The 23288-nt window shown below is 33.5% G+C and overlaps 3 protein-coding genes and 1 long non-coding RNA gene across 5 annotated transcripts; 2 read left to right on the forward strand and 2 right to left on the reverse strand.

Moving 5' to 3' along the window:
- Positions 1-95: 95 nt before the first annotated feature.
- Positions 96-1583, forward strand: LOC142232234 (uncharacterized). The gene is made up of 2 exons (XM_075302970.1): positions 96-359; positions 423-1583. The coding sequence occupies exons 1-2, from the start codon at positions 219-221 to the stop codon at positions 870-872; spliced, it is 591 nt and encodes a 196-aa protein (XP_075159085.1). The 5' UTR covers positions 96-218; the 3' UTR covers positions 873-1583.
- Positions 1584-5852: 4269 nt separating this feature from the next.
- On the forward strand, positions 5853-13736 carry LOC142232236 (bleomycin hydrolase). 2 transcript variants are annotated; one of them, XM_075302971.1, is made up of 8 exons: positions 5853-6149; positions 9262-9551; positions 9610-9855; positions 9921-10058; positions 10127-10375; positions 10434-10660; positions 10722-10842; positions 13213-13736. In XM_075302971.1, the coding sequence occupies exons 1-8, from the start codon at positions 6146-6148 to the stop codon at positions 13426-13428; spliced, it is 1491 nt and encodes a 496-aa protein (XP_075159086.1). In that variant the 5' UTR covers positions 5853-6145; the 3' UTR covers positions 13429-13736. The 2 variants fall into 2 exon arrangements, with proteins under 2 accessions (XP_075159086.1, XP_075159087.1); XM_075302972.1 differs by having other exon boundaries at positions 9385-9551.
- Positions 13737-15473: 1737 nt separating this feature from the next.
- On the reverse strand, positions 15474-16633 carry LOC142232237 (uncharacterized protein F58A4.6). Its single transcript, XM_075302973.1, has 3 exons — positions 16190-16633; positions 15995-16109; positions 15474-15933 (listed from the first exon to the last, which is right to left on the reverse strand). Exons 1-3 carry the CDS (start codon positions 16510-16512, stop codon positions 15661-15663), a joined length of 711 nt encoding a protein of 236 aa, XP_075159088.1. The 5' UTR covers positions 16513-16633; the 3' UTR covers positions 15474-15660.
- Positions 16634-17067: 434 nt separating this feature from the next.
- Positions 17068-17575, reverse strand: LOC142230552 (uncharacterized). Its single transcript, XR_012720731.1, has 2 exons — positions 17339-17575; positions 17068-17281 (listed from the first exon to the last, which is right to left on the reverse strand). It is a non-coding gene; the product is annotated as an uncharacterized LOC142230552 (long non-coding RNA).
- Positions 17576-23288: the final 5713 nt, after the last annotated feature.

Genomic DNA, 23288 nt, shown 5'->3' on the forward strand with positions numbered 1-23288 from the left:
TTGTAGAGCCATTACTGGTTCGGATACTCACACATAGATATTTATATTAAAAATTTTCTTACTGGAAATGGTGTTGGCCTTCACCGCGCATGCGCCAGTTTCAATCACATATTAAAAACCATATCGAAGGTATTTGCTCTAGTTAATTTACAAATTCGAGTTTATCGATTCCATACGCACCAAATCTTCCAAAATAAATTCCCAAATTACTTTGAAATATGGCTGAGGGTACTTATGAGTTTGAATGTATGAGAGCAGAACTTTTGGGAATAGCAAAACCTGACCAAGAGGAATTTGAAAAGGCCAGAACCGAGCGTTTGTTAAGGGAGCAAGAAGAACAATTAGCTGCAGAAGCACAGGTATTTAAATGATTACCACAATTCCAAACCTCAGTACACCAAAACACTCTGCACTGTTTATAGGCCTTAGAGGAACAGGATGAGACCATGCAAAATGTTAATAGCAAATTGGATGAGTTGGGTACCATACTCTCATCTACACAACAGAAAATATTTCGTTTCAAACAGAGTGCTGCTGGAAGCCTTTCAAATATATTTGCTCGTTCAGGCTCTGTTGACATTGCTAAGGATACCACAGGTTCATCATCAAACGTTTCTTCTGCAGGTACAAGCAGACGAAACACCACTGCAAATACTTCGAATGTCAATGATGCCCTTAAGGCTTTAGACGAAATGAAGCATCAAGAAGGTCAGCCCGTAATACCTACGGAGAAAATTCAACAAGCTAAATTGGACATAAACAAGAAAATGACTTCCCATTTGAGTAGATTGGATGACATGATTAATAAAGCAGATAGAGCTGAAATCGCCATGGCCGAGCAAACAAAACAAATGCGTCACCTTGCCAAATAAAAATCATAAAACATATCGTGCGAATGAAGTCAAAGGCAAATCAAATCATGTGACATACAAAATCAAAATTCTGCCATCAACGAATTGAATGTTGAGTTTTATCTTTCCTAATGAATGTAAATTTCGTCAGCACCACACCTTTGCCACCACCATTTATAATTGAATTTCATATTCAACGCTTATAAATGTAAAAGAAAATACCACACACTTTCCATTTTCTTTGACATTAGATTACAAGTTCAAAGGCAAATAGGCGAGAACATTTTCCTGTTACGCTTTCATGAAAACATTCCTAACATCGCTAACATCGACCAAAGCCCACTAGAGATTGGCTGTTCGAGGTGTTTTCAACGTTCCATGATGAAGAGTAAACGGATTCAATTAAATAATATATGATATATCTCCAAAACTAGACCTAGGGTCATTTTCTCAAACTGCGGTTGTAATGTATTTCGTCGATACATTACACACAAAATTTTATATCCGTGTATGGTAATTGAAGTTTGAGAAAATTATCCTTAGACTGTGATTACCTTTGCATGTATTTATGTGACCTGTAATGATAAGAACCTAGCACCACCACTTGTGACAACTCCTACATACATATGTATATTAGTAGGTTAATCAATTATAATGTTCCAAAAAAAGAGAACACCACCACCACCAATAATAAACGAATCGAATAAAACTCATTATGATCCATTAAAAAAAGGTACGACTTCCATTATTATAAATGTATAAAAGTTTAGATATCTGTTCATAGGTATTTATTCATTTATAATCAAGATCCGGTACTAAATTTGAGTCTTTCGGTGAAAATTGAAAGCATAAAAGAATAAAAATATCTATAACAACTAGGTAAGTATCCACTTCAATAAGTTGCCGTTTTTTAGTAAAAAAAATGTCTTGGGAAATGAAACTTTGTTCTCGGGTTCAGTTCCGAAGTGGCATCAGAATCTTTTGATCAAGATTCACTTTCTTATTAAGTTTAGTTCATTAAAACTAGGGATCTAGTAGGCCTTATAATAGTTACAAACTCGTTTCTATTTAATTGGTGAAAAAGTAATTTATATTAAAATTTAGGATTTACATCAAAATTTCGCAAAATCGTCTATCCATTTTTTTGGTAAAGGTTCGAGTTTAGCCGCCAATTTTCACTAAAGTGAAAACTAAATGAGTAAAAAACGTCATAAAATTATACATATTTGTCGCAGATTTTATTATAACTTGATGGGGAATATCCCAAAGCAAATTTTCACAAAGTTTATATTCCTTAAAATGGATTATTAAAGAAAAGTAATCGTGAAAAAATTACGTTTTTAGCGGCTAAACTCGAACTTAATACCCACCTTAAGGTTCAGTAAAATTAATTACAACCGGGCTACCCATATGCCAGCCATACTGCATCTTCTAAACTAAACGTGTAAAAATATACCTGTAAAAATATATGGTTCAGGGAAAATTATACCCCGAATGGAAATGATATAGATTTGTCATGCTAATCTTATAGTAATAAAATCAACGCATCAATTGCATTGCTATATTTGGTAACGAAGATTGCGTTAGTGTTATTATTGATGGTTTACATTTTACTCCCATAAGAAATACATGATCGGTACGCAAAAGGAATTTTCGCAAAAGCTGCATACCGCACTTAAGCTCGGTACGCAGCTCTAGTGAAATTTTCGCTAACCATAAGAAATGCATTGCTATATTTGCTAGCAAAAATTCCGTAAACGTTGTTATCGATGGCTTACGTTTTACTCCAATGCGTTATCGGCACGTAATAGGAATTTTCATTACAGTTGCATACCGGCCTTTAAGGTGGGTATTAAGTTCGAGTTTAGCCGCTAAAAACGTCATTTTTTCACGATTACTTTTCTTTAATAATCCATTTTAAGGAATACAAACTTTGTGAAAATTTGCTTTGGGCTTTTCCCCATCCAGTTATAATGAAATTTGCAACAAATATGTATAATTTCAAGCATTTTTCTTACTGATTTAGTTTTCACTTTAGCGATTTTAGCGGCTAAACTCGAACTTAATACTCACCTTTAAGGGGGATGGATCGATACGAATGTTCCAAAAGAATGACATAGCTTCTTGCGAACTTCATTCTGGCCTTAATGCCGGGTATGCACCTCATGCGAAAATTACCGTTACCCATAAGAAATATTCTATATTTGATTACGAAAATTCCCGTAAGAAATACCTGTCAAACGAAATTTCCGCTAGAGGTACATACCGGTTGTGCACTTAAGGCGAAAAATCTTTGTTACCCATTAGAAATGTGTGTTATATTTGCTTACGATTACTTATATTTTGCATAACCCGGCCTGCTTCGTTGCGCTTTCCGAAGCCTATTTGTAGGAACATTTTGAGTTAGCTTAGTCAACCATTTCCTTCGAGTTGAAAACTGTGTTATTGGTAAAAATATACCTGTAAAAATATATGGTTCAGGGAAAATTATACCCCGAATGGAAATGATATAGATTTGTCATGCTAATCTTATAGTAATAAAATCAACGCATCAATTGCATTGCTATATTTGGTAACGAAGATTGCGTTAGTGTTATTATTGATGGTTTACATTTTACTCCCATAAGAAATACATGATCGGTACGCAAAAGGAATTTTCGCAAAAGCTGCATACCGCACTTAAGCTCGGTACGCAGCTCTAGTGAAATTTTCGCTAACCATAAGAAATGCATTGCTATATTTGCTAGCAAAAATTCCGTAAACGTTGTTATCGATGGCTTACGTTTTACTCCAATGCGTTATCGGCACGTAATAGGAATTTTCATTACAGTTGCATACCGGCCTTTAAGGTGGGTATTAAGTTCGAGTTTAGCCGCTAAAAACGTCATTTTTTCACGATTACTTTTCTTTAATAATCCATTTTAAGGAATACAAACTTTGTGAAAATTTGCTTTGGGCTTTTCCCCATCCAGTTATAATGAAATTTGCAACAAATATGTATAATTTCAAGCATTTTTCTTACTGATTTAGTTTTCACTTTAGCGATTTTAGCGGCTAAACTCGAACTTAATACTCACCTTTAAGGGGGATGGATCGATACGAATGTTCCAAAAGAATGACATAGCTTCTTGCGAACTTCATTCTGGCCTTAATGCCGGGTATGCACCTCATGCGAAAATTACCGTTACCCATAAGAAATATTCTATATTTGATTACGAAAATTCCCGTAAGAAATACCTGTCAAACGAAATTTCCGCTAGAGGTACATACCGGTTGTGCACTTAAGGCGAAAAATCTTTGTTACCCATTAGAAATGTGTGTTATATTTGCTTACGATTACTTATATTTTGCATAACCCGGCCTGCTTCGTTGCGCTTTCCGAAGCCTATTTGTAGGAACATTTTGAGTTAGCTTAGTCAACCATTTCCTTCGAGTTGAAAACTGTGTTATTGGTACGCAAACCAAATTTCGTTTGATATCGATAAACAACCCCTCCGAATTTTCGTTACAAAATATAGCAATGCGTTTCATATGGGTAACGGAAATTTTGTTGTTGTGAGGCGTTATGGATTGTTTAATATAAACTCCCTTGCAAAACTGTATTATCTGTATTTCGTTAGAGTAACATACCGGGCTTTAGAAAATTGGTTGGCATTGTTGTAAAACAAAAACAACTCAGTTCATTAAGTAGACCCGAAAAAGCAAGTCTTGAGTTTGTTTGTGCAAAGGAGTGGATCCAATCCATATCTATTCATAGTCAAGAATTATGTTTATTAAAAAAAAAAACAATTGTCGCGTGTTCTACAATCAAAAACAAATTTTCTGCTAGGATGCATACCGACTTTAATAAGAAAATCAAGTATTATATGACCCCACCCGGAATTTCCGTTTCCCATGAGAAATGCAATGTTAAGGCCGGTATATATTCGGGTTTCGAGTTGAAAATCACTTTATTTTCGCGATTACTTTAAATCTTGAATCTACATGAAAAGGAAAGTGCGCATGAATTGAATTAAATGATCTGCTTTAAATTAAACTGTTTTAACAAAGTAAAGAATACTAAGTTCGCTAAAATGAAAACTAAATCAGTAAAATAGGCATAAAATTACACATCTTTGTTGCAAAATGTATTATAACTTGATGGGGTATGGCCCTAAGTAAATTTCCACAAGTTCCTTAAAATAAATTATTAAAGAAAAGTAATCGTGAAAAATCGTATACAAAAATATATATGAAGACGATTATATTTGTATCAAGTCTTTTCAAATTATGTATGGAAAAAAGCCAAGACATTGATTAATAAGAAATATTTTAAATTTCTGTCCAAACGAAATGCATTGGCAAAACTGTTTTATTGGCATGCAAAAAAAAAGCAGCGTACCAGGTATTAATAAGATATCCGGTTAAAATCAATCTTAGTGTTGCAAAACAGAGAACTAGACTAAAGCGGACCTTAGACGGTCGGATAAACAATACAACAGAGGTTCGCCTATTTGTTGTGTGTTCGTTCAAGCTTTACCCTCACACTGCACGAACAATTATGATAACAACATGAAGAAATAAGAAGAAGCATAAACACAAACAATGAAGATGGACGAAAAGTTATGTTTAAAGCCATTTTTTTCAGTAAAAATGGAAGAAACAATAAAAATTCCTAGCTGAATTAGCGATCCCTCATTAATTTCATTGCAGAAATGCTAGTTTTAATTATGAAAATAAATTTGTTTTTGCTAATGTTTGGCGAACATCTCCTTACACGTGATGATTTGTGCCTCCCAACCGGAAAAAATCAAAGTTGTTTTGATTTTATGCCAACACGTCCCCGCAACACGCGAACATGGCATTATACTAGCGGATTTGTCGCCGCAACGTGTTGTGTCGTAGGGTTTATCAGACCGTATAAGGTGCCCTTAAAACAAAGAAAATCGATTGATAGTGTTGTAAAAAAGATTTCGATAAATATCGATAAAGTGCATTAAATAAAATAAAATTAATGCCGGAAAATATTGGTCTATCATCATTTTCTAGATTTCTGGTGTTTTCATCGTAAATTATAAATAGTACTCCCAAAAGTATTTAATTAATTTGAATATATACAATTAGTTTTTTTTGATAGTTTTTGCAAACTATATACCTGAATCGTAATGAATGATAGGTGCTTGGTGCGGAACTGATGACAGTTAGTTATATCGAGAACGTCGCAGGAACAACATCGTTTTAGTATACGTGAATTCGTTTTGTTTAGACAAAATAAATTATTTTAAATACCACTCTACGCAAATATCTTAAATAAAATGTGTAAGTAGAAAATAATTGGTCTATTTGATGGAATTGTGGTTCATATTTTATTGTGAATCAAGAAATTCCATCCAGCACAAAATGGTCTCTTACTTCCTTTTGCCTGTGTGTGCGTGTATTTGCAAAACAATCAGGGAAAAATGAAAGTGAAATGCAAAGCTTTTTAGCTTTTCTTGGTAAAAATTTGGCAGTTTTTTTTTTGCATATTTACTATTGTTGTTGTTTTCTTGAGGTAAAATTCGATTTCTTCAAAAGCAAAGATTTTTTTATCCAATTTGATTTGGATTTTATTGTGTTTGTGTAACATTCCCCCCGCACCCTGCATTGATCATTCGATGAAAGATTACCGATTTCCATTGCAATAATAAATGAGACTAGGGTGTTTATGATGTGTTTTTTTTTTATTTTAACCACTTACCCACAATTGTGTCAACAACAACAAATGTACCAACTCTACCCCGTTCTTCGTTCTGCCGACGCTGGAAGCCCCCAAACTCACTCATTGTTCGCAAACAACAGAAGAAAAGTTTTGCAACAAAAACAAGTCTATGTCGTCATTGAAGAATCTATTGCCATACATCCATAGTCCAAAATACTTATGCAAATATTGCAGTACATATTCACTATGTGTATCTATCTTGGATGAACTCTTTTGTTTAAATTTATCCAAAGTATATTTGGCTGGCTATTTGCTTGTAGACAAAAGAATCGGGAATTTCAAGGCATCTTTTCGGCATTGCTTTGTTTGTTGGAGAAACTTGGACCAATACAGTAACTAGATTAATGGTTGAATGAACAAGATATGCTTTCCAATAGTTTTTGTTTCTGTTTTTTCCTTTATGGGATACGCAATTAATATGACCTAAATTTACTCTTAATTCATAGATTCACAAACATGAAAATGACTATCGCAAAGGGAGACTGGTAGACTCTGTTTTAATTATCGGTCAGAAGATCTGGTAGAGCTTTAGTTTTCTATATATTTACATAACAGATCTCTAATATGGGAATATACATATTAAGCTGATGAGTTGGGATTTCAAAAAAAAAAAAAAAACACCCCTCATGATGATTCAAAAGTTCTTGATCCTTATTGGGAATAACAATGAATTGAAATTAAGAGGGGTTTTAGACGATGCAATTGATTGCGTGCAATTTTTTGTATTCTCTTTTAAAGTTGCTTCTTAAAAACTTCAGCATTTATACGTTGAAATTTTTCATGCAATCGCTTGAAATTTCAAGTTTCAGAAATGTCAAAAAATTGCAAGAGGAACGGAAAACATGAAATTTTTTCTACCCCCTTTGCTTCTCTACCCCGTTTGCCTACAAACAAGAATTGCGTGCAATTATTGCATGCAATTATTGCATCGTCTAAAACCCTTCTAATTTTTTTGTTCTGAAATATTTAAATTGAAATAGATTTAAGTTTGTTACTAACTTTCAGGGCTGAATTATGTGACCCGTTGCAAATAAAATACCACGAATAAACAAAAAGTGCATTGCCCATTGCCCTATCTTATTTATCTCGTCTTGTATGCTGTTGAATTAATTGGATTCTTATCAGTCGCCGACGTTATCATAGTTTATAGTGTATTTTTTTTTTTTTTTTGCTGTATGAGATTGGTGGTTTGTTTATCAAATGCATTTTACAATTCTTTGTGTGCAAAACTGAAAAACAAATTAGCATTGGGAGGCGACAACATCAATATTAATGTTTTTCTATCGTTCATTTTCATGAATAATTAGGTGATATTTGCAAAATACACTTTTATCCATTATTTATGGCAATATACACAATTCTGTGTGTTATTTATGGAAATAGGCGTTGTTGTTTGCCAAATCATAGATAAATTGGAACAAACGTACAATGCATATTGCTCATGTCAACAGAGACGATAGAAAACTTCGATGCAGATTTTTTAACAATACTTATGGTCGATTCCTAACAACGTCCTATTTATACAATAAATTTTACAAGGTTGAAATAGTCTCCATTTTTTCGTTTTATTTTTAAGTTGTGAAATATTTAAACAGTCTTTTAAAAAATAATGGAATGTTTCTCAAGGTTCGAAATCTATTTATATGCGGATAGTTTATACTAAGTATAGTGGCAGCCCGTTATTGTAAACTCACTTAGACTTAGCCAAGTTGTAAACTTCTCTCTTATCAATGAGTGTGGCCCTATTGTATGTTCAGTTCAACAAAAAGGGACTTCCTTTCGAACGGCGTTTCACTTTGCGTTGAAATCACTTAGAAAAGCTTTGAAACAATAAGAAATGTAATCAGCATTACCTAGAGAGAAAATCCACCGCTGAAAAACTTTTTGGCATTTGGTCGAAACTGGGATTGATCCCATGACTCTTTATATGCAAGGCGTGATAGTGGTTCAAATTCCATACAAAAGGCTTTGGCCGGAAACTGAAATTTTGTTTCGTGTGGTTTACCTCCTCTACCTAATGTTGACGACATTTCTTAGTCTTTCGTCTATCTACGAGGTTTATCGCGTGAAGACGTCGTAATTGGGCTAAAGCAGCACTCATTTATAAGGAGGACTGACTAACCTAACCAAGTCGAATTCGAACGGCTACAAATACTAGACACAAGATCTGAGTTGCAGTAGAATTTTCAAGTTTCTCTAAATTGTTGTCATACCAATGCCTCCGAATCGTTGCAAGTGGATGTCGTCATAAAACGCCATTATGGTGCCATGGGTGTTAGGGTCGATCTCTGTAGTTGCCGATGCAGTTTGGTGGTAGCTCTTTCTTGAAGGGAATTAATTGTTACGATCTTATTCGATCCCAGATGTCGCCAATAATTGGCCCACATGGTGTAATTATTTTCCTATAAAGTTAATCAAAGATATGTGTGTAATTTATCGTTTTGGCTGTGGGAGACTTTTTCTTTTCCCTGTAACTGCTATAAAACTCATCGCCCATATATTGTATGTCAAAACATTATGTGTCCATTGGTTATAATATTCATTCCAATTAAATCATCAAAAACTTTCGCTCCATCCACTTCAAAATTTTTAACTAATTTGGCTTTCTACAAAAAAAAAGAACCAATTGGATTAACGATGAGCACAACATCTTCTCCCTATGAAATTTTTCAGTGACAAATAATTGTAGAAGATCTCTGCTCATGACCCGTAGTATTTTGACAAATGTTTTTGTTAAGGTACCACCTACATCAACAATGACAATGCACTCACCGCAAGGAACAAATTTTCTTTTAGCCTCTACCTCGGCCATAACACAGGATAAATTGGACAAATGGCGCCAGGATTTTTATAGCGAACCCAAAAATCTTTTGGCCCAAAATGTTTGTTCACGCTTTGATCCGTTCGATGTGTGTTTATCACGCAAATGCTTGGAGACCACCAATCATGTGTTCACCCACAAAGTAAGTATATGCCAATGATAATTATTCGCTATAGAACCCTAATTCGATTCAATTTAAGGTGGAAATGGAAGGTAAACCTGTGACCAATCAAAGAAGTTCCGGCAGATGCTGGTTATTTGCTGCTCTCAACTGTTTACGTTTGCCTTTGATGAAAGAATACAATTTAGATGAATTTGAATTCTCTCAAGCCTATTTATTCTATTGGGATAAGATTGAACGTTGCAATTACTTTCTAAATAATATAGTTAAAACTTCAAAACGTGGCGAAAAGGTCGATGGTCGTCTAGTGTCATTTTTACTGAATGTAAGTCATACGAAATAAGCCTGGAATTTGGAAAGTTTATTAGGATCTTTGTTTAATTCCAATAGGACCCTACTTCCGATGGAGGTCAATGGGATATGTTAGTTAATTTGATTACCAAACATGGACTCATGCCAAAGAAATGTTTTCCTGAGAGTTTCAGTTGTGAATCTAGTATGCGCATGAATGCAGTCTTAAAGAGCAAGGTTAGTTTCACCCCCCATTGGACTCATAAGCTTTTTCTTTAAAAAATTCTATGTGTTTCGCCTTATAGCTACGCGAATATTCCAAAGTGCTGCGTGACCTGATGGATACAAACCCATCCGACGAAGAGGTGAATGCAAAAATCGATGAAATGATGGGAGAAATCTATAAAGTTGTTGGCATTTGTTTGGGTATACCAGCCAAAGAATTTACCTGGGAGTATTATGATAAAACCAAAAATTATCATGCAGTTGGTCCTATTACACCACTGGAATTTTACAATACAAAGGTTAAACCTCTATTCAATGTGGAAGATAAGGTAAATATTTTGAAAAATACTATTAAGAAGAATAATCAATACCCAGTTTCGTTTTCAGATGTGTTTAGTTACAGATCCTCGTCCATCTAGTAAATACAATCAGGCATACACTGTAGATTGTTTGGGCAATGTGGTCGATGGTCGACCAGTGTTGTATAACAATCAGCCTGTCGAAATCTTATTGGAAATGGTGGCAGCCAGTTTAAGTGCAGGAGAACCCGTTTGGTTTGGTTGTGAAGTCAGCAAACGCTTTGCTGGAAAACAAGGCATTGAAGACTTGAATATGTAAGATTTCTTTAAGATTAAACGGAAACAATTTTTTTTTAATTTTTGTTCAATTCTACAGCCATGACTTTAAATTAGTTTTTGATGTTGATATTCAGAATACCCTGACCAAAGCTGATCGTCTTATTTATGGCGAGTCGGCTATGACTCATGCTATGGTTTTCACTGCCATTTCCTTGGATGTAAGTATGATTTCCTGCTATCTGAAATAATTTGCATTAATTTTTATACCTTGCGCCACACTGTGGAACAGGGTACTATAAGTTAGTGCATCTGTTTACAACACCCAGAATGAGACTGTCTATCTCGTCTCATTCTGGGTGTTGTGTCTCTGGCAAAAATGCTCAGGGTGGGCTTCTGAGTCGATATAGCCTTGCCCGTCTGTCTGTGAACACATTTGTGTGATCAAAGTCTAGGTCGCAGTTTTAGTCCAATCGACTTCAAATATGGCATAAGTATGTATTTTGGCTCAGAATAGAACCCTATTGATTTTGGAATATATCTTTCGCGCGATATGGACCAATATGGCCCCAGAAGCCAGAGTTTTATCCTAATTTGCTTAAAGTTTTGCACAAGAAGAACAATTAGTACTATAGTCAAGTGTGCCAAATTTTAGTGAAATTGGTTCACATTTAGATATAGCTCCCATATATATCTTTCTCCCGATATGGACTAATATGGTTCCAGAAGCCAGAGTTTTACACCAATTTCGTTGAAATTTTGCACTAGGAGTACAATTAGTAGTGTAGTCAAGTGTGCCCAATTTTATTGAAATCGGTTCATATTTAGATATAGCTCCCATATATAGCTTTCGCCAGATTTACACTCATATGACAACAGAGGCCCAATTTCGTACTCAGATTAATTGAAATTTAGCACAAGGAGTAGAATTTGCATTGTAGCTATGCGTGCCAAATTTGGTTGAAATCGGTTCAGATTTAGATATAACCAACATTTTTCTTGTAAAATCGCCACTGCTTAGTCGAAAAGTTGTAAAATGGACTCTAATTTCCCTAAACTAATACATAAATATCGAGCGATAAATCATAAATAAACGTTTGCGAAGTTTCCTTAAAATTGCTTCAGATTTAAATGTTTCCCATATTTTTTTTACTAACATTGTGTTCCAACCTAGTGCATTAGCCGACTTAAATTTTGAGTCTATAGATTTTGTAGAAGTCTATCAAATTCTGTCCAGATCGAGTGATATTTAAATGTATGTATTTGGGATAAACCTTTAATATAGCACCCAACTCATTTGACGGATGTGATATGGTATCGAAAATTTAGATCTACAAAGTGGTGCAGGGTATGCCGTAGTCGGCCCAGCCCGATTTAGACTTTGCTTACTTGTTTTATCCTCATTTTGTGCAGTAATGGCTAAAATCCACTAGGAATCTACATTTTTGAAGATAGGATAGATAAAGGTGCATGGACACCTTGGGTATCAATGTCAGGCCATGTGCAGGTCCGCTTTTTTGTTTAGTAAACTAAGTGATTGCTTACTTGTTTTATCCTCATTTTGTGCAGTAATGGCTAAAATCCACTAGGAATCTACATTTTTGAAGATAGGATAGATAAAGGTGCATGGACACCTTGGGTATCAATGTCAGGCCATGTGCAGGTCCGCTTTTTTGTTTAGTAAACTAAGTGATTGAAAGGGCATTTAACAGAGGTTTATTGCCGTATTTTACCAAATTGTGAGTTTTATAAGTTCAAAGTACAAGAGCGAGACTGGAGGGCTTCGGCTTCATTTGATGAAGCGAAGAAGTTGTAGAGAGCCTGATAATGTTTTCGAGTTTGATTCCCGGCCGTGATGGCCGGGCCATTCTATAAATAAACAAGACGAATGTAAAGAGCACCCACATAATCTACCAAAAATGATAGATTTTTTTTACTGTTTTTGTAGATTGCTAGAATTTTTAAGGTTTTGATAGATTTTGCTTAATATTCATCTCCAACAAATATTCTGTAGAAATAAAATTTTGACAAAATTTTCTATAGAAATAAAATTTTGACAAAATTTTCTATAGAAATCAAATTTTGACAAAATTTTCTATAGAAATAAAATATTGACAAAATTTTCTATAGAAATCAAATTTTGACAAAATTTTCTATAGAAATCAAATTTTGACAAAATTTTCTATAGAAATCAAATTTTGACAATATTTTCTATAGAAATCAAATTTTGACAAAATTTTCTATAGAAATAAAATTCTTACTACGTTTTCAATAGAAATAAAATTTTGCATGATAAGATTTATTATTTGGTAGGTTTGTTTGCTAAAATTGTCTCCAAATATTTGGTAAATTATTTTTGGATCGGGTGGCAACCGAGGGTAGGAAGTATCCCTAACTCAATAAAAGCAATACGATACTAATGCTGCACAAAATAAAATAGAATTCTGGGTTTACTATGACCCTGAACGTGAATTCCTAGAAATTTTAGAAATAATAAAAAAGGACCCTATTTTTATTTCAAAATTACATAACATTTTACTTTGAATTTTCAAATAATTTTCAAATTAAAATATTTTTTTTTACCCTTTTAGGAAAATGGTGTTGCCAAAAAGTTACGCGTTGAGAACTCTTGGGGCGAGGATCGAGGAGAAAAAGGCTATTTGGTTATGTCTGCTGAATGGTTCAAGGAATTCGGTTTCGAAGTTGTGGTCGATAAGAAATTCTTACCTGCCTCCATTCTAAATGTATTCGATCAGGATCCCATAGTTTTGCCCGCCTGGGATCCCATGGGTACACTGGCCCAATAGATTTTGATAATGATGCCTATTCGTTTTTATACATATATTTCAATTTAAAACAAAAATCAAATGAAGAAAATATTTAGGATAAGAAGAAGAAGAGTTCAATAACCAAATCAGATAATCATGCTTTTCTATTAACAATGGTTTTCCTCCCATGTTGGCCTTTCCCCGTTGGCCAATCATCAAACACATCACTGTAAAAGAAAGAAATATATTATGTATATGCAGCACACCAACACATCTTGATACATATATTTAACCGTCGTATACATACATTTTTATATAAATACATAAATAAAATACTTAAGACACCATTGCTTTTTTTTTTAATTTTGCAAAACAGGTTTCGAATCGAAAAGAGTCGACAAAACTGCGTTTAGTACAGAAATCATGAAATTAATTGAGCCAATTAAGTTTTATTTAAATCACCAACGTCAATTAAAAAATTAATGAATCTAATTAAAGAAATTAATTGATACATTAATTTTTGAAGTTGATTTTTCTTTTCATTAAGAAATTAGTTGAATCAATTAATATTTTAATTGAAAAAATGTGATATTTTATCGAAGTAGGTACAGATATACAGTGAAACCTATCAAACTGGGACACTCTAACAAGTGAAACACTTTCTATATTAGCCCATTAAAATCAACCTCGCATAACTGGACATCTCCCAAATGTGGCCAATATTTAGGCGACCACTTCTGTGAGAATTCACTGTAGTTGATTTGTGGAGAACTACGATTCGGCTATCGTAGCCAGTCCGATGTCTAGGAAGAAAAACATATTTACAGGCTATTGCACCATAAATAAACCGATGTTACAATCAGGCCAAGCCGCCTCAAAAAAATGGTCTTCGTGGAACTTGACGGTGTGTACGAAACATTGAGTGACCCAGTCTTTCGAAGAACTTAGAGATAAAGAGCCATAAACAGAAACCTTCATTACTTTCGCAAGAACATGTCCTCTAAAGAAAGTACTTCTCTTCAGTATAAATTGCAAGCGTGGACGAAATATGAGCTAGAAATGTAGTGTATGAGAAATAAATACGAAATCTTTTGGTTGGGTGGTAGTGTACTCATGAAAATTGAGGTATGGTAACAGAAACTATCCGGTGATGGTAAGTCATTATTCGCAAGCATGCTGAGGGTGTACAATTGCTCTTGGTTAGCATTTTTCACCTCAACTTACTTACCCGTGTTTGCTGGGATGGGTATTATTTGACAGCCTTTTCACCATTCAAATTTGTTGGATAAGCATCCATCTTCCAGAATAATCAGGCCTAACTAAGATCAGGAAAGCCAATGAGGTGCAATGGTAAGGGTGATATATCAGAATGTTTCAATGCTTTTCTGTTAAGAAGATATATAAGTTGGCATGATCGAGCCTCTGTTGTGCAATGGTTACCATGTCCGCCTTGCCCACAAAGATTCATGGTTATTTCGGCCGAGCAACATATAGTTTTTCAGCTGTGGATTATCCCCCTCTCAGTAATGCTGATGGCATTGCTGTTTTTTTAAAGCTTTTCTAAGTGGTTTCGCCGTCATCTGAAACATCTTTCCGATATGGCTATAAAGAGGAGATCCCTAAACATAAAATCGGACAGCACACATTGATGAGGGAGAAGTACACCACCTGGGCTACCACAATAAATTGTATATTCTAAGTAAGGTTCACAACCTTAATCACAACCTAAATATTAATATTCTTAAAAGTTTTTTTAATGCCATCAGCATTTGGAAAAGCTTCAGATTCTTTACCAAATACAAAACATATTCTCAAAGTATTGATGTAATTATGTTACAATAGCACATTTTTTCGTTGTTTCAGCTAAACTAAATCCTGTTTTAAAGTAATCGTTATTAAAAAATGACAGTCAATTGTTGCCATTTTAGCAAACTGTGACTGCTTTCCTGTTTTGCAGTATTTTTTTTATTCTATCTAATAAATTTCTTCGTTTTTAAGACGTCTTTTGTGTGGCATAGATCACATTGGAGCTCTTCTCCATGTCTATACTACATGCTACAACACACCATGCAATACACTTAGGATAGACTCATTTATATTACATTTTTATTTTATGAAATAATTTAAAGAAATTTGCGTATACATAACAATATTACTTCTCAAACTATTTTATGTTAAGGCCCTGAGTTTAAAACCAATTTAAAGGACCATGATTCTTTATAGATAAACTTTTTTTGTAATTTATCGTCTTATTTATTGGACAATGAATTGTTAAATTAGTTTTTTCTTTTTAAGCCTGAGACCATATTCGTATTGCAGTCTCATCCAAATGCCTTCACACATTTTTACTAGACGACCGTCCACTTCCTCGTTAGCACGAGCAAATGCATACTGTTTACGTATTATATATTTGGCAGTTCTTAATCGTCCTACCTGGATCAGTGATATGCTATAATAAAGTAAACAACGTGATTGTAGAAATGGATCTCCTAATTGAATTCCAATAAGTAATTGTTTCTTGGATATTTTTCCAGCAACTTCAGCCTAAAACAAATACGAAATTTAACTCAAGCAGTTATTATATGTAACAACATATAGCACTTACACATTTTGAGAATTGTTCACCTAAAGCCGAGTAACCACCTCCTAAAGTCGATAGCCAGGACATTAGGTAATCTGTTTCGATTTTTTCCCATAATTTCCTTGCTAACATGTGATTCCTGATCGAAAGACAAAACTGTTGTTCAAATCACACTGAAGTTCTTTTGTAATTAAGGAGAGCGGTTTATCCAATACTTACCACTTCCAGTCAATAATATCCTTGTTCGGTGGAACAATTTGGAGCCATAGCAAATGAATTTTATTCAAAACTAAATGAGTATACAAAATACGTCTATACTCCTTGAACTGTAATAACTCTTTGAGCAAATAAAAGAATTGGATACCATTTATGGATATCTGTTTTCGTTTCAATATACGATTACAAGTGGCTATAGTTGAACACTTAAATTTAGGTATGATGTCTAATGAGCAATTGTTGTGGTATGGGTCTTGTTCCGAGACGGTGATAGTATAGTACGTCCTCTCATTCCAATAATTGTTAATACAAATGAGTAACTCCATTGTGATGAGGTATTGACTTTCGTCTACTTTAGTTTGATGGATTTTAAATAAACATTGATCAAACTTTGTACTTCTGCATGATTTGTAAGAGGTTTTATTATGAATATGAGGGCAATGGAAAACGAGCCAAAATTTTGGCAGTTCGGCGGATAGAGTTGCCAATATTTCTATATTTGTTTCGATAACGGTTATCGAAACGAAACGATGTTTTCCAATGTGAACTTGGCAGTACTTTAAAGTTCAAATTTGTTGCATACCGATTTAGATTTATACTTTGTTCTCTCTAATACTTAGTATTAACCCTGCCAACATTTTTTGAATTTGGGGACTCTTTTGAGAATCCCCACTACGTCGAAAACAATCATATACGACATCAAAAACTCGTCGGAAAAGCGCCGTCACTATTGAGAAGTTGTACCACGCCAAATTACTACAAAAATGTTTCGCATGAGTGCAATTATTAGGTGCCTTTATAGATCAATTTAGAACGACGCCAATAAGGGACCCTCCAAACAATCAGAAAAAGTGCATTTTAAGATAGTTGTAAAAGAATCATTGTGGTCGAGTAAAACACGTTTGTTTAGATATTTATTAATTTGATTAAACATTTACAAATTCTTAAAAATATAACATTTATACCACTATCACATTACATTTAACATAATTTTTGGCATTAATGATGATGTTGAGTTACAAGTAGAGAGTTACATGTTGCTGCGTCTATCAACCAGTGTTTCTATTCCATGGAGGCAGCGTGTCTGTAAAATATCTGAAAAACAATCACTTTATTCCATTTGGAAAATCACCAAATTGTTCACCAATATACCTTTCACAATTTTAAGCGTATAATCTATGTTTCCAGAACTTTATTTTCGTTTTTATTTAATTAAAATATAACAAGCTGGTTGCGCTTGGCGTTTCACAAAAAAAAATGGCTTTTTTAACAGTAGGGATGGCAAATTACTTGCATGTACTTTTTGATGTACCTTTTCATGATGGTTGAAGTGACATTTACGAGTCTGTGGTAACGATGAGGTTGAAATGGAACTTTGAAATGCTGGCAGGGAAGTTCGATTTTAAGAGAATATAAATTCTTGCCTGTATAACGTTTATACGAATAAAATCATATTGAACATGATGTTTTACATTTAAAAAGGAATGATGTTTAGTTAAAAGTTGCAATTCTTTTTCGCCAATATATCTTTCACAATTTAAAGCGCTATAACAATGTTTTCATCACTGATTTTATGTTTTATTAAAATAATTTATATATAAAAATTTATTTGGTACATATCACCAGAGATGGTCTGTCGTAAACTGTAAGGTAGTATTTAACATACATTTACGACTTATATTGTACACTTGCTTTAGAAACACCTAAAGGTGTTTTTGACATTTACTACGTTTTTTTTAAGTTTTAAGGTAAGTACTATGTTCGCTTTTCGAGTTGAAATTTTCGCGGTTACTTTACTAAAACAATGCAATATAAAGCAGATAAATTTACTCAATTGATGCGCAATTTCTTGTTCCTATAGATTTCGGCATGACTTTACGGGAATATGTTTGTTTTCATTTATAATTTTGATTATTTCAGGAAAATTAACCCGAAAATATAGTGATTCAACTCGAAAAACGAACATAGTACACACCTTTATACAGGTATATGACGGTTTACGACGTCTACAACCTTTTGACAGTAGAAAACTCAAAAAAATGCTACTCGGACCATCTCTGCATATCACCATCACAGTTGGCGATTGTTATGCCACTTAAGAGTCCATGGGGATAGAATCGAATTTTGAAATGCTGGCTGGGAATACTTTATTAAACGAAATTATTATTTAGCAATTTTAATGTGATAATCAGATAAATTTAAACATTTTTAATTGGCATTGCACCCAAAGATATTTGTTAGTAGGGACAGCAGAAAAGTCAGCTAAAACAGCACAAAGTCTGCTGAAAAAGGGACAGCAGTCACTGTTTGCTGAAATAGCAAACATTTCCTGCTATTTTTTAAGCTCGATTACACTAAAACATGTTTTATTTTGGCTAAAACAAATAAAAATGTCAACTTAGGAACTATCCTAATATAATTAACAAATTTTTTTATGAATATCTATAGTATTTGACCAAAAATCTGAATATTTATCGAATTGAGGCATAACAGCAAACAAAATGTTTGCTGATCGTATTTAGGAACTTGTAAGTATATAACAGTACAAAAATATACCAAAAATCCTGTTCTTGGAGTCCGACCACCGCCCATAGCACCGGAGGAAAGAGACCTCCCACGGCAGACTAGGGTAGTTTTGGCCCAATTAAGATCAGGCAAGTGCAGCCGCCTCAATTCCTACTTATCGGTGATTGATAGCAGCGTAGCTGACGTTTGTCCAATTTGCAACCAAGGGCCACACGACACGCGTCATCTTTTCTCTTGCCCAGCCAAACCAACCCGACTTACCACCAGATCACTCTGGACACACCCCATCTTAGTCGCAGAGTTCCTTGATCTGCCAACAAGCTGATGTACCAAGCGTATAACATGAAATGGATGAGATCACACTAAACTGTTACAACAACAACAACAACCAAAAACTACTTTTGGTTCTTAAATATGCTTTGGGGAAAATTTTATAACCTAAAAATTTGATAAATTGTTGTTCATTACAGCAGACATCGACTGCTGTTTTTAGCAGACTTTTTTCTATGAGTGTATCACAATGGACTGAATAGTCTAAGTGAGCCTGATACATCGGGCTGCCACCTAACCTAACCTAAGTACTAATCGGATGATGAGAAACTAGTCATTAGGCTTTAAAAGAACAGCAGTCACTGTTTGTTGAAATAGCACACTCATAGAAAAAAGTCTGCTAAAAACAGCAGTCGATGCCTGCTGTTATATTTTTGTACTTATGGCCTAATGAACAACAATTTATCAAATTTTTAGGTTATAAAATTTTCCCCAAAGCCTATTTAAGAACCAAAAGTAGTTTTTGGTATATTTTTGTACTGTTATATACTTACAAGTTCCTAAATACGATCAGCAAACATTTTGTTTGCTGTTATGCCTCAGTTCGATAAATATTCAGATTTTTGGTCAAATGCTATAGATATTCATAAAATATTGTGTTAATTATGTTAGGACATTTTTATTTGTTTTAGTCAAAATAAAACATGTTTTAGTGTAATCGAGCTTCAAAAATAGCAGGAAATGTTTGCTATTTCAGCAAACAGTGACTGCTGTCCCTTTTTCAGCAGACTTTCTGCTGTTTTAGCAGACTTTTCTGCTGTCACTACTAACAAATTTCTTTGGGTGTACATCATTGGTGAACTTCTCTCTTATCACTGAGTGCTGCCAAATTCCATGTTAAGCTCAATGACAACGGACCTCCTTTTTATAGCCGAGTCCGAACGGCGTTCCACATTGCAGTGAAACCACTTAGAGAAGCTTTGAAACCCTCAGAAATGTCACCAGCATTACTGAGTTGGGATAATCCACCGCTGAAAAACTTTTTGGTGTTCGGTCGAAGCAGGAATCGAACCTACGACCTTGTGTATACAAGGCGGGCATGCTAACCATTGCACCACGGTGGCTCCCATCCGATCCGATTAGTACTTAATTGGAGGATAAATCACTGGTATGTAAACATTTTGTATTAGCTATTATTCCAACACAATAAATAATAATATGACATTGAGAAAGCAGAGTTAAACATTTTTGTCTGCAGTTTGTTTTTTCAAACTTATTTTTTTGAGTGAATAATCATAATGAAACTCCCGTTATGACTCATAATTTCTGCATTGCGCTAAAATAACTTTTCAATGAATGAAACTTAGTCATTGATAATATCTACACGCTCACAAAAAATCGCTTCTGTAACATATACTCCCAAACATATTTTGCTTCAAGCATATACATTTTTGGGTATTGCCCAAACATTTATATGTTTGATCTCTTCCAATATATAATATGCTTGAAAGCATATTGGTCTAAACGATATATGTTTGGGTAGTCTAAGTTCCAAACATTTTGTATTTTTGCATCCAAATTCAATAATGTTGTCTTCCAAAAAACAATATGTTATTATATGAACATATAATATGTTTGGAAGCATTTTGCACCCAAAATTATTATATGCTTAAAAAAAATCTCAAAATTTTATTTATTTATTTATATATTTACAATCATAATGAATTATGAAAATAAACAGGTAATATAGGTGCTAACAACATAGGTTTTCGACCTGAATGCTCAAAATTTTGTTTCTGCCCAATTGTATATTCCCCCACATCTTTCTCACTTCCACGAGATTTTTTAGTTCTTAGCACCTTTTTCTGTATTACAAACATTGTAGAAGAAATTATTCAATTGTATGATTTTTTTTATTTTAATTTTACCTTTTGCCGGACGGGGATTCGAACAGCGGACCACACAGTTTGTAAGGATCAAAGAAGTAGCTGATCAATTGCCCAAGGAAAAGTAAAATGTTAATTTTGTAATAACAAGCAACAACCACCAACTTAATTCAATATCGCTCCCTGTTAAATAGCGCTCCAAGCTACTAAACACATATATGTTTATAGGCTATTTCTAAATTAATATATGTTTGCATCCAAGCATATTATATTTACAAACATTTTATGTCCCAAACATAATATGTTCTAACATATTAACATATATGTCCCAAACATGTTATGCTAGTTTATGAACATTATATGCTTACACTCAAAAATATTGTGTTTAAAAATTTGTGTTCCAAACATATAATGTTTAAAGCCAAACATATGAAAAACAGTCTTTTTCATCCGTGTAGAAATAACGATATCTGCAAATAATACCAACCCTGTAGACTTGTGGGTAAACAATAGCATTTAGTATTTGTCATCCAATTCATGTTGCAATTCCGAGTGAGGAAGGTTAACTAAAGTTCATATGTAATATTAGTACTTACCACAAGATTTTTTTTATTATTGAAAATGGAATACATATCGTCCCAGGCACTGAAATAAAAACAGAATCATTAATGAAATAAAATAGGTGTATACAAAGTATTTAGTTGTTACGAAGTGTTAGCAAGATCACACAAGTATATCTGTCAAACTTGAATCAGAAAGACAGTGACGTGATTTGTAATATTTTATTGTCAGTTCATTATCTTGTTTACAAATATTTGCGTATGAGTTTAACATTTATTTATGATGGAGTTTAAGCATAATAGCATGATTACATTTTATTACAGTATGATTATTATATCTGAAAATTGTCATTAAACAAAAATTTGAAAGCATGCAGAATTTTACATTACATTCATTCATTTTTTTTCATGCAAAACATGTTTGTTTTTTAGACTCTTATGTGTTCATCACCATCAAGGTGGAAATAGCGGTCTTATATCAAAAAGTTCTGAGTGCGTATAACCTCAAAAATGTCAAGCTTTAAGCTGAGTACTATGTTCAGATTTCAAGCTGAAAACTAGCTTGTTTTCACGGTTACTTTTTTAATTAATTAATTTAGAAATGTAAAATTATTTTCAATCAATTCCTTAGATCTTTTCCATCCATTATTTGGCAAGACTCGATCAAAATATAATCGTCTTCATAAATATATTTGTACTTTTAATTTAGTGTTTTGGTGAAAAAACCGAACATAGTACTCACCTTTATGATGGAGCTGTCAGTTCACAGATTGCAACACTAGAGTTTTTCAATTTTGAAATATAAAAGGCAACCCTCGTACATTATGGTGAAATCACATAGAGAAGTTTTGCAACTCTCAGAAATGTCACGAGTATTACTGACCACAGATGGAAAATACAATTTTTAAGAAAATAAAAAAAGGTATCTTTTTGAGCGAAAAAGTACTTTTCACTGAATTACAACAAAAATTCAATTGGAAGATTATTGTCAAGAAAAATTTTGACAAAATTTTCTATAGAATAAAATGTTGACACAATTTTCTATAGAAACAAAACTTTGACAACATTTTCTATAAAAATAAAATTTTGACAGAATTTTCTATAGAAATAAAATTTTGGCAAACATTTCTATAGAAATAACATTTTGACAAAAATTTCTATAGAAATAAAATTTTGACAAAAATTTCTATAGAAATTAAATTTTGACAAACATTTCCTATAGAAATAAAATTTGACAGAATTTTCTATAAAAATAAAATTTTGACAAAATTCCCTATAAAAATACAATTTTGACAATTTTTTTTAGAAAATAGTTTCTTTTTTACTCTGGCTTTTACAAAATCGAGATTTTCTTGCAGCATGAACTTGTCTATTTTGACAAATTTGTAAAAGACCATTAGTAAATAAGTTTGGTATAGACTTTACCAAAATATAACAAGAATATACGGCCGTAAGTTCGGCCAGGCCGAATCTTATGTACCCCCCACCATAGATTGCGTAGAAACTTCTGCGAAAGACTGTCAACCACAATCGAATTACTTGGGTTGTGGTAATACTTACCGATGATAAGGTATCTTAAAACCTCTTAACATCGTCTTCTAAATTGTAAGTTAGTCCATACGTGGTATATATTAGACAAAAATGGTATGTATAGGTAGGTCTACAAATAATTACGAATTGATATGGACTTTTACACGGTACGTAGAGAGCCAGAATTGAAATATGGGGGTCGCTTATATGGGGGCTATATACAATTATGAACTTGATATGGACCAATTTTTGTGTGATTGGGGATCGATTTATCTTAGGGCTATATATAACTATAGACCGATATGGACCTAGTTAGGCATGGTTGTTAAT

The sequence above is a fragment of the Haematobia irritans genome, chromosome 3, assembly GCF_050003625.1.
Source record: "Haematobia irritans isolate KBUSLIRL chromosome 3, ASM5000362v1, whole genome shotgun sequence".
Lineage (NCBI taxonomy): Eukaryota > Metazoa > Arthropoda > Insecta > Diptera > Muscidae > Haematobia > Haematobia irritans.

Bases quoted from the DNA above. Each gene is read 5' to 3' on its own strand.
- LOC142232237 (XM_075302973.1), bottom strand. From the start codon at position 16,512: ATGGAGTTACTCATTTGTATTAACAATTATTGGAATGAGAGGACGTAC. The intron at 16,110-16,189 runs GTAAGTATTGGA...TCTTTCGATCAG, and splicing joins GATATTATTGACTGGAAGTG to GAATCACATGTTAGCAAGGA. The intron at 15,934-15,994 runs GTAAGTGCTATA...TATTTGTTTTAG, and splicing joins GTGAACAATTCTCAAAATGT to GCTGAAGTTGCTGGAAAAAT.
- LOC142232236 (XM_075302971.1), top strand. The intron at 10,059-10,126 runs GTTAGTTTCACC...TTCGCCTTATAG, and splicing joins ATGCAGTCTTAAAGAGCAAG to CTACGCGAATATTCCAAAGT. The intron at 10,376-10,433 runs GTAAATATTTTG...TTTCGTTTTCAG, and splicing joins TATTCAATGTGGAAGATAAG to ATGTGTTTAGTTACAGATCC.
- LOC142232234 (XM_075302970.1), top strand. From the start codon at position 219: ATGGCTGAGGGTACTTATGAGTTTGAATGTATGAGAGCAGAACTTTTG. The intron at 360-422 runs GTATTTAAATGA...CACTGTTTATAG, and splicing joins AATTAGCTGCAGAAGCACAG to GCCTTAGAGGAACAGGATGA.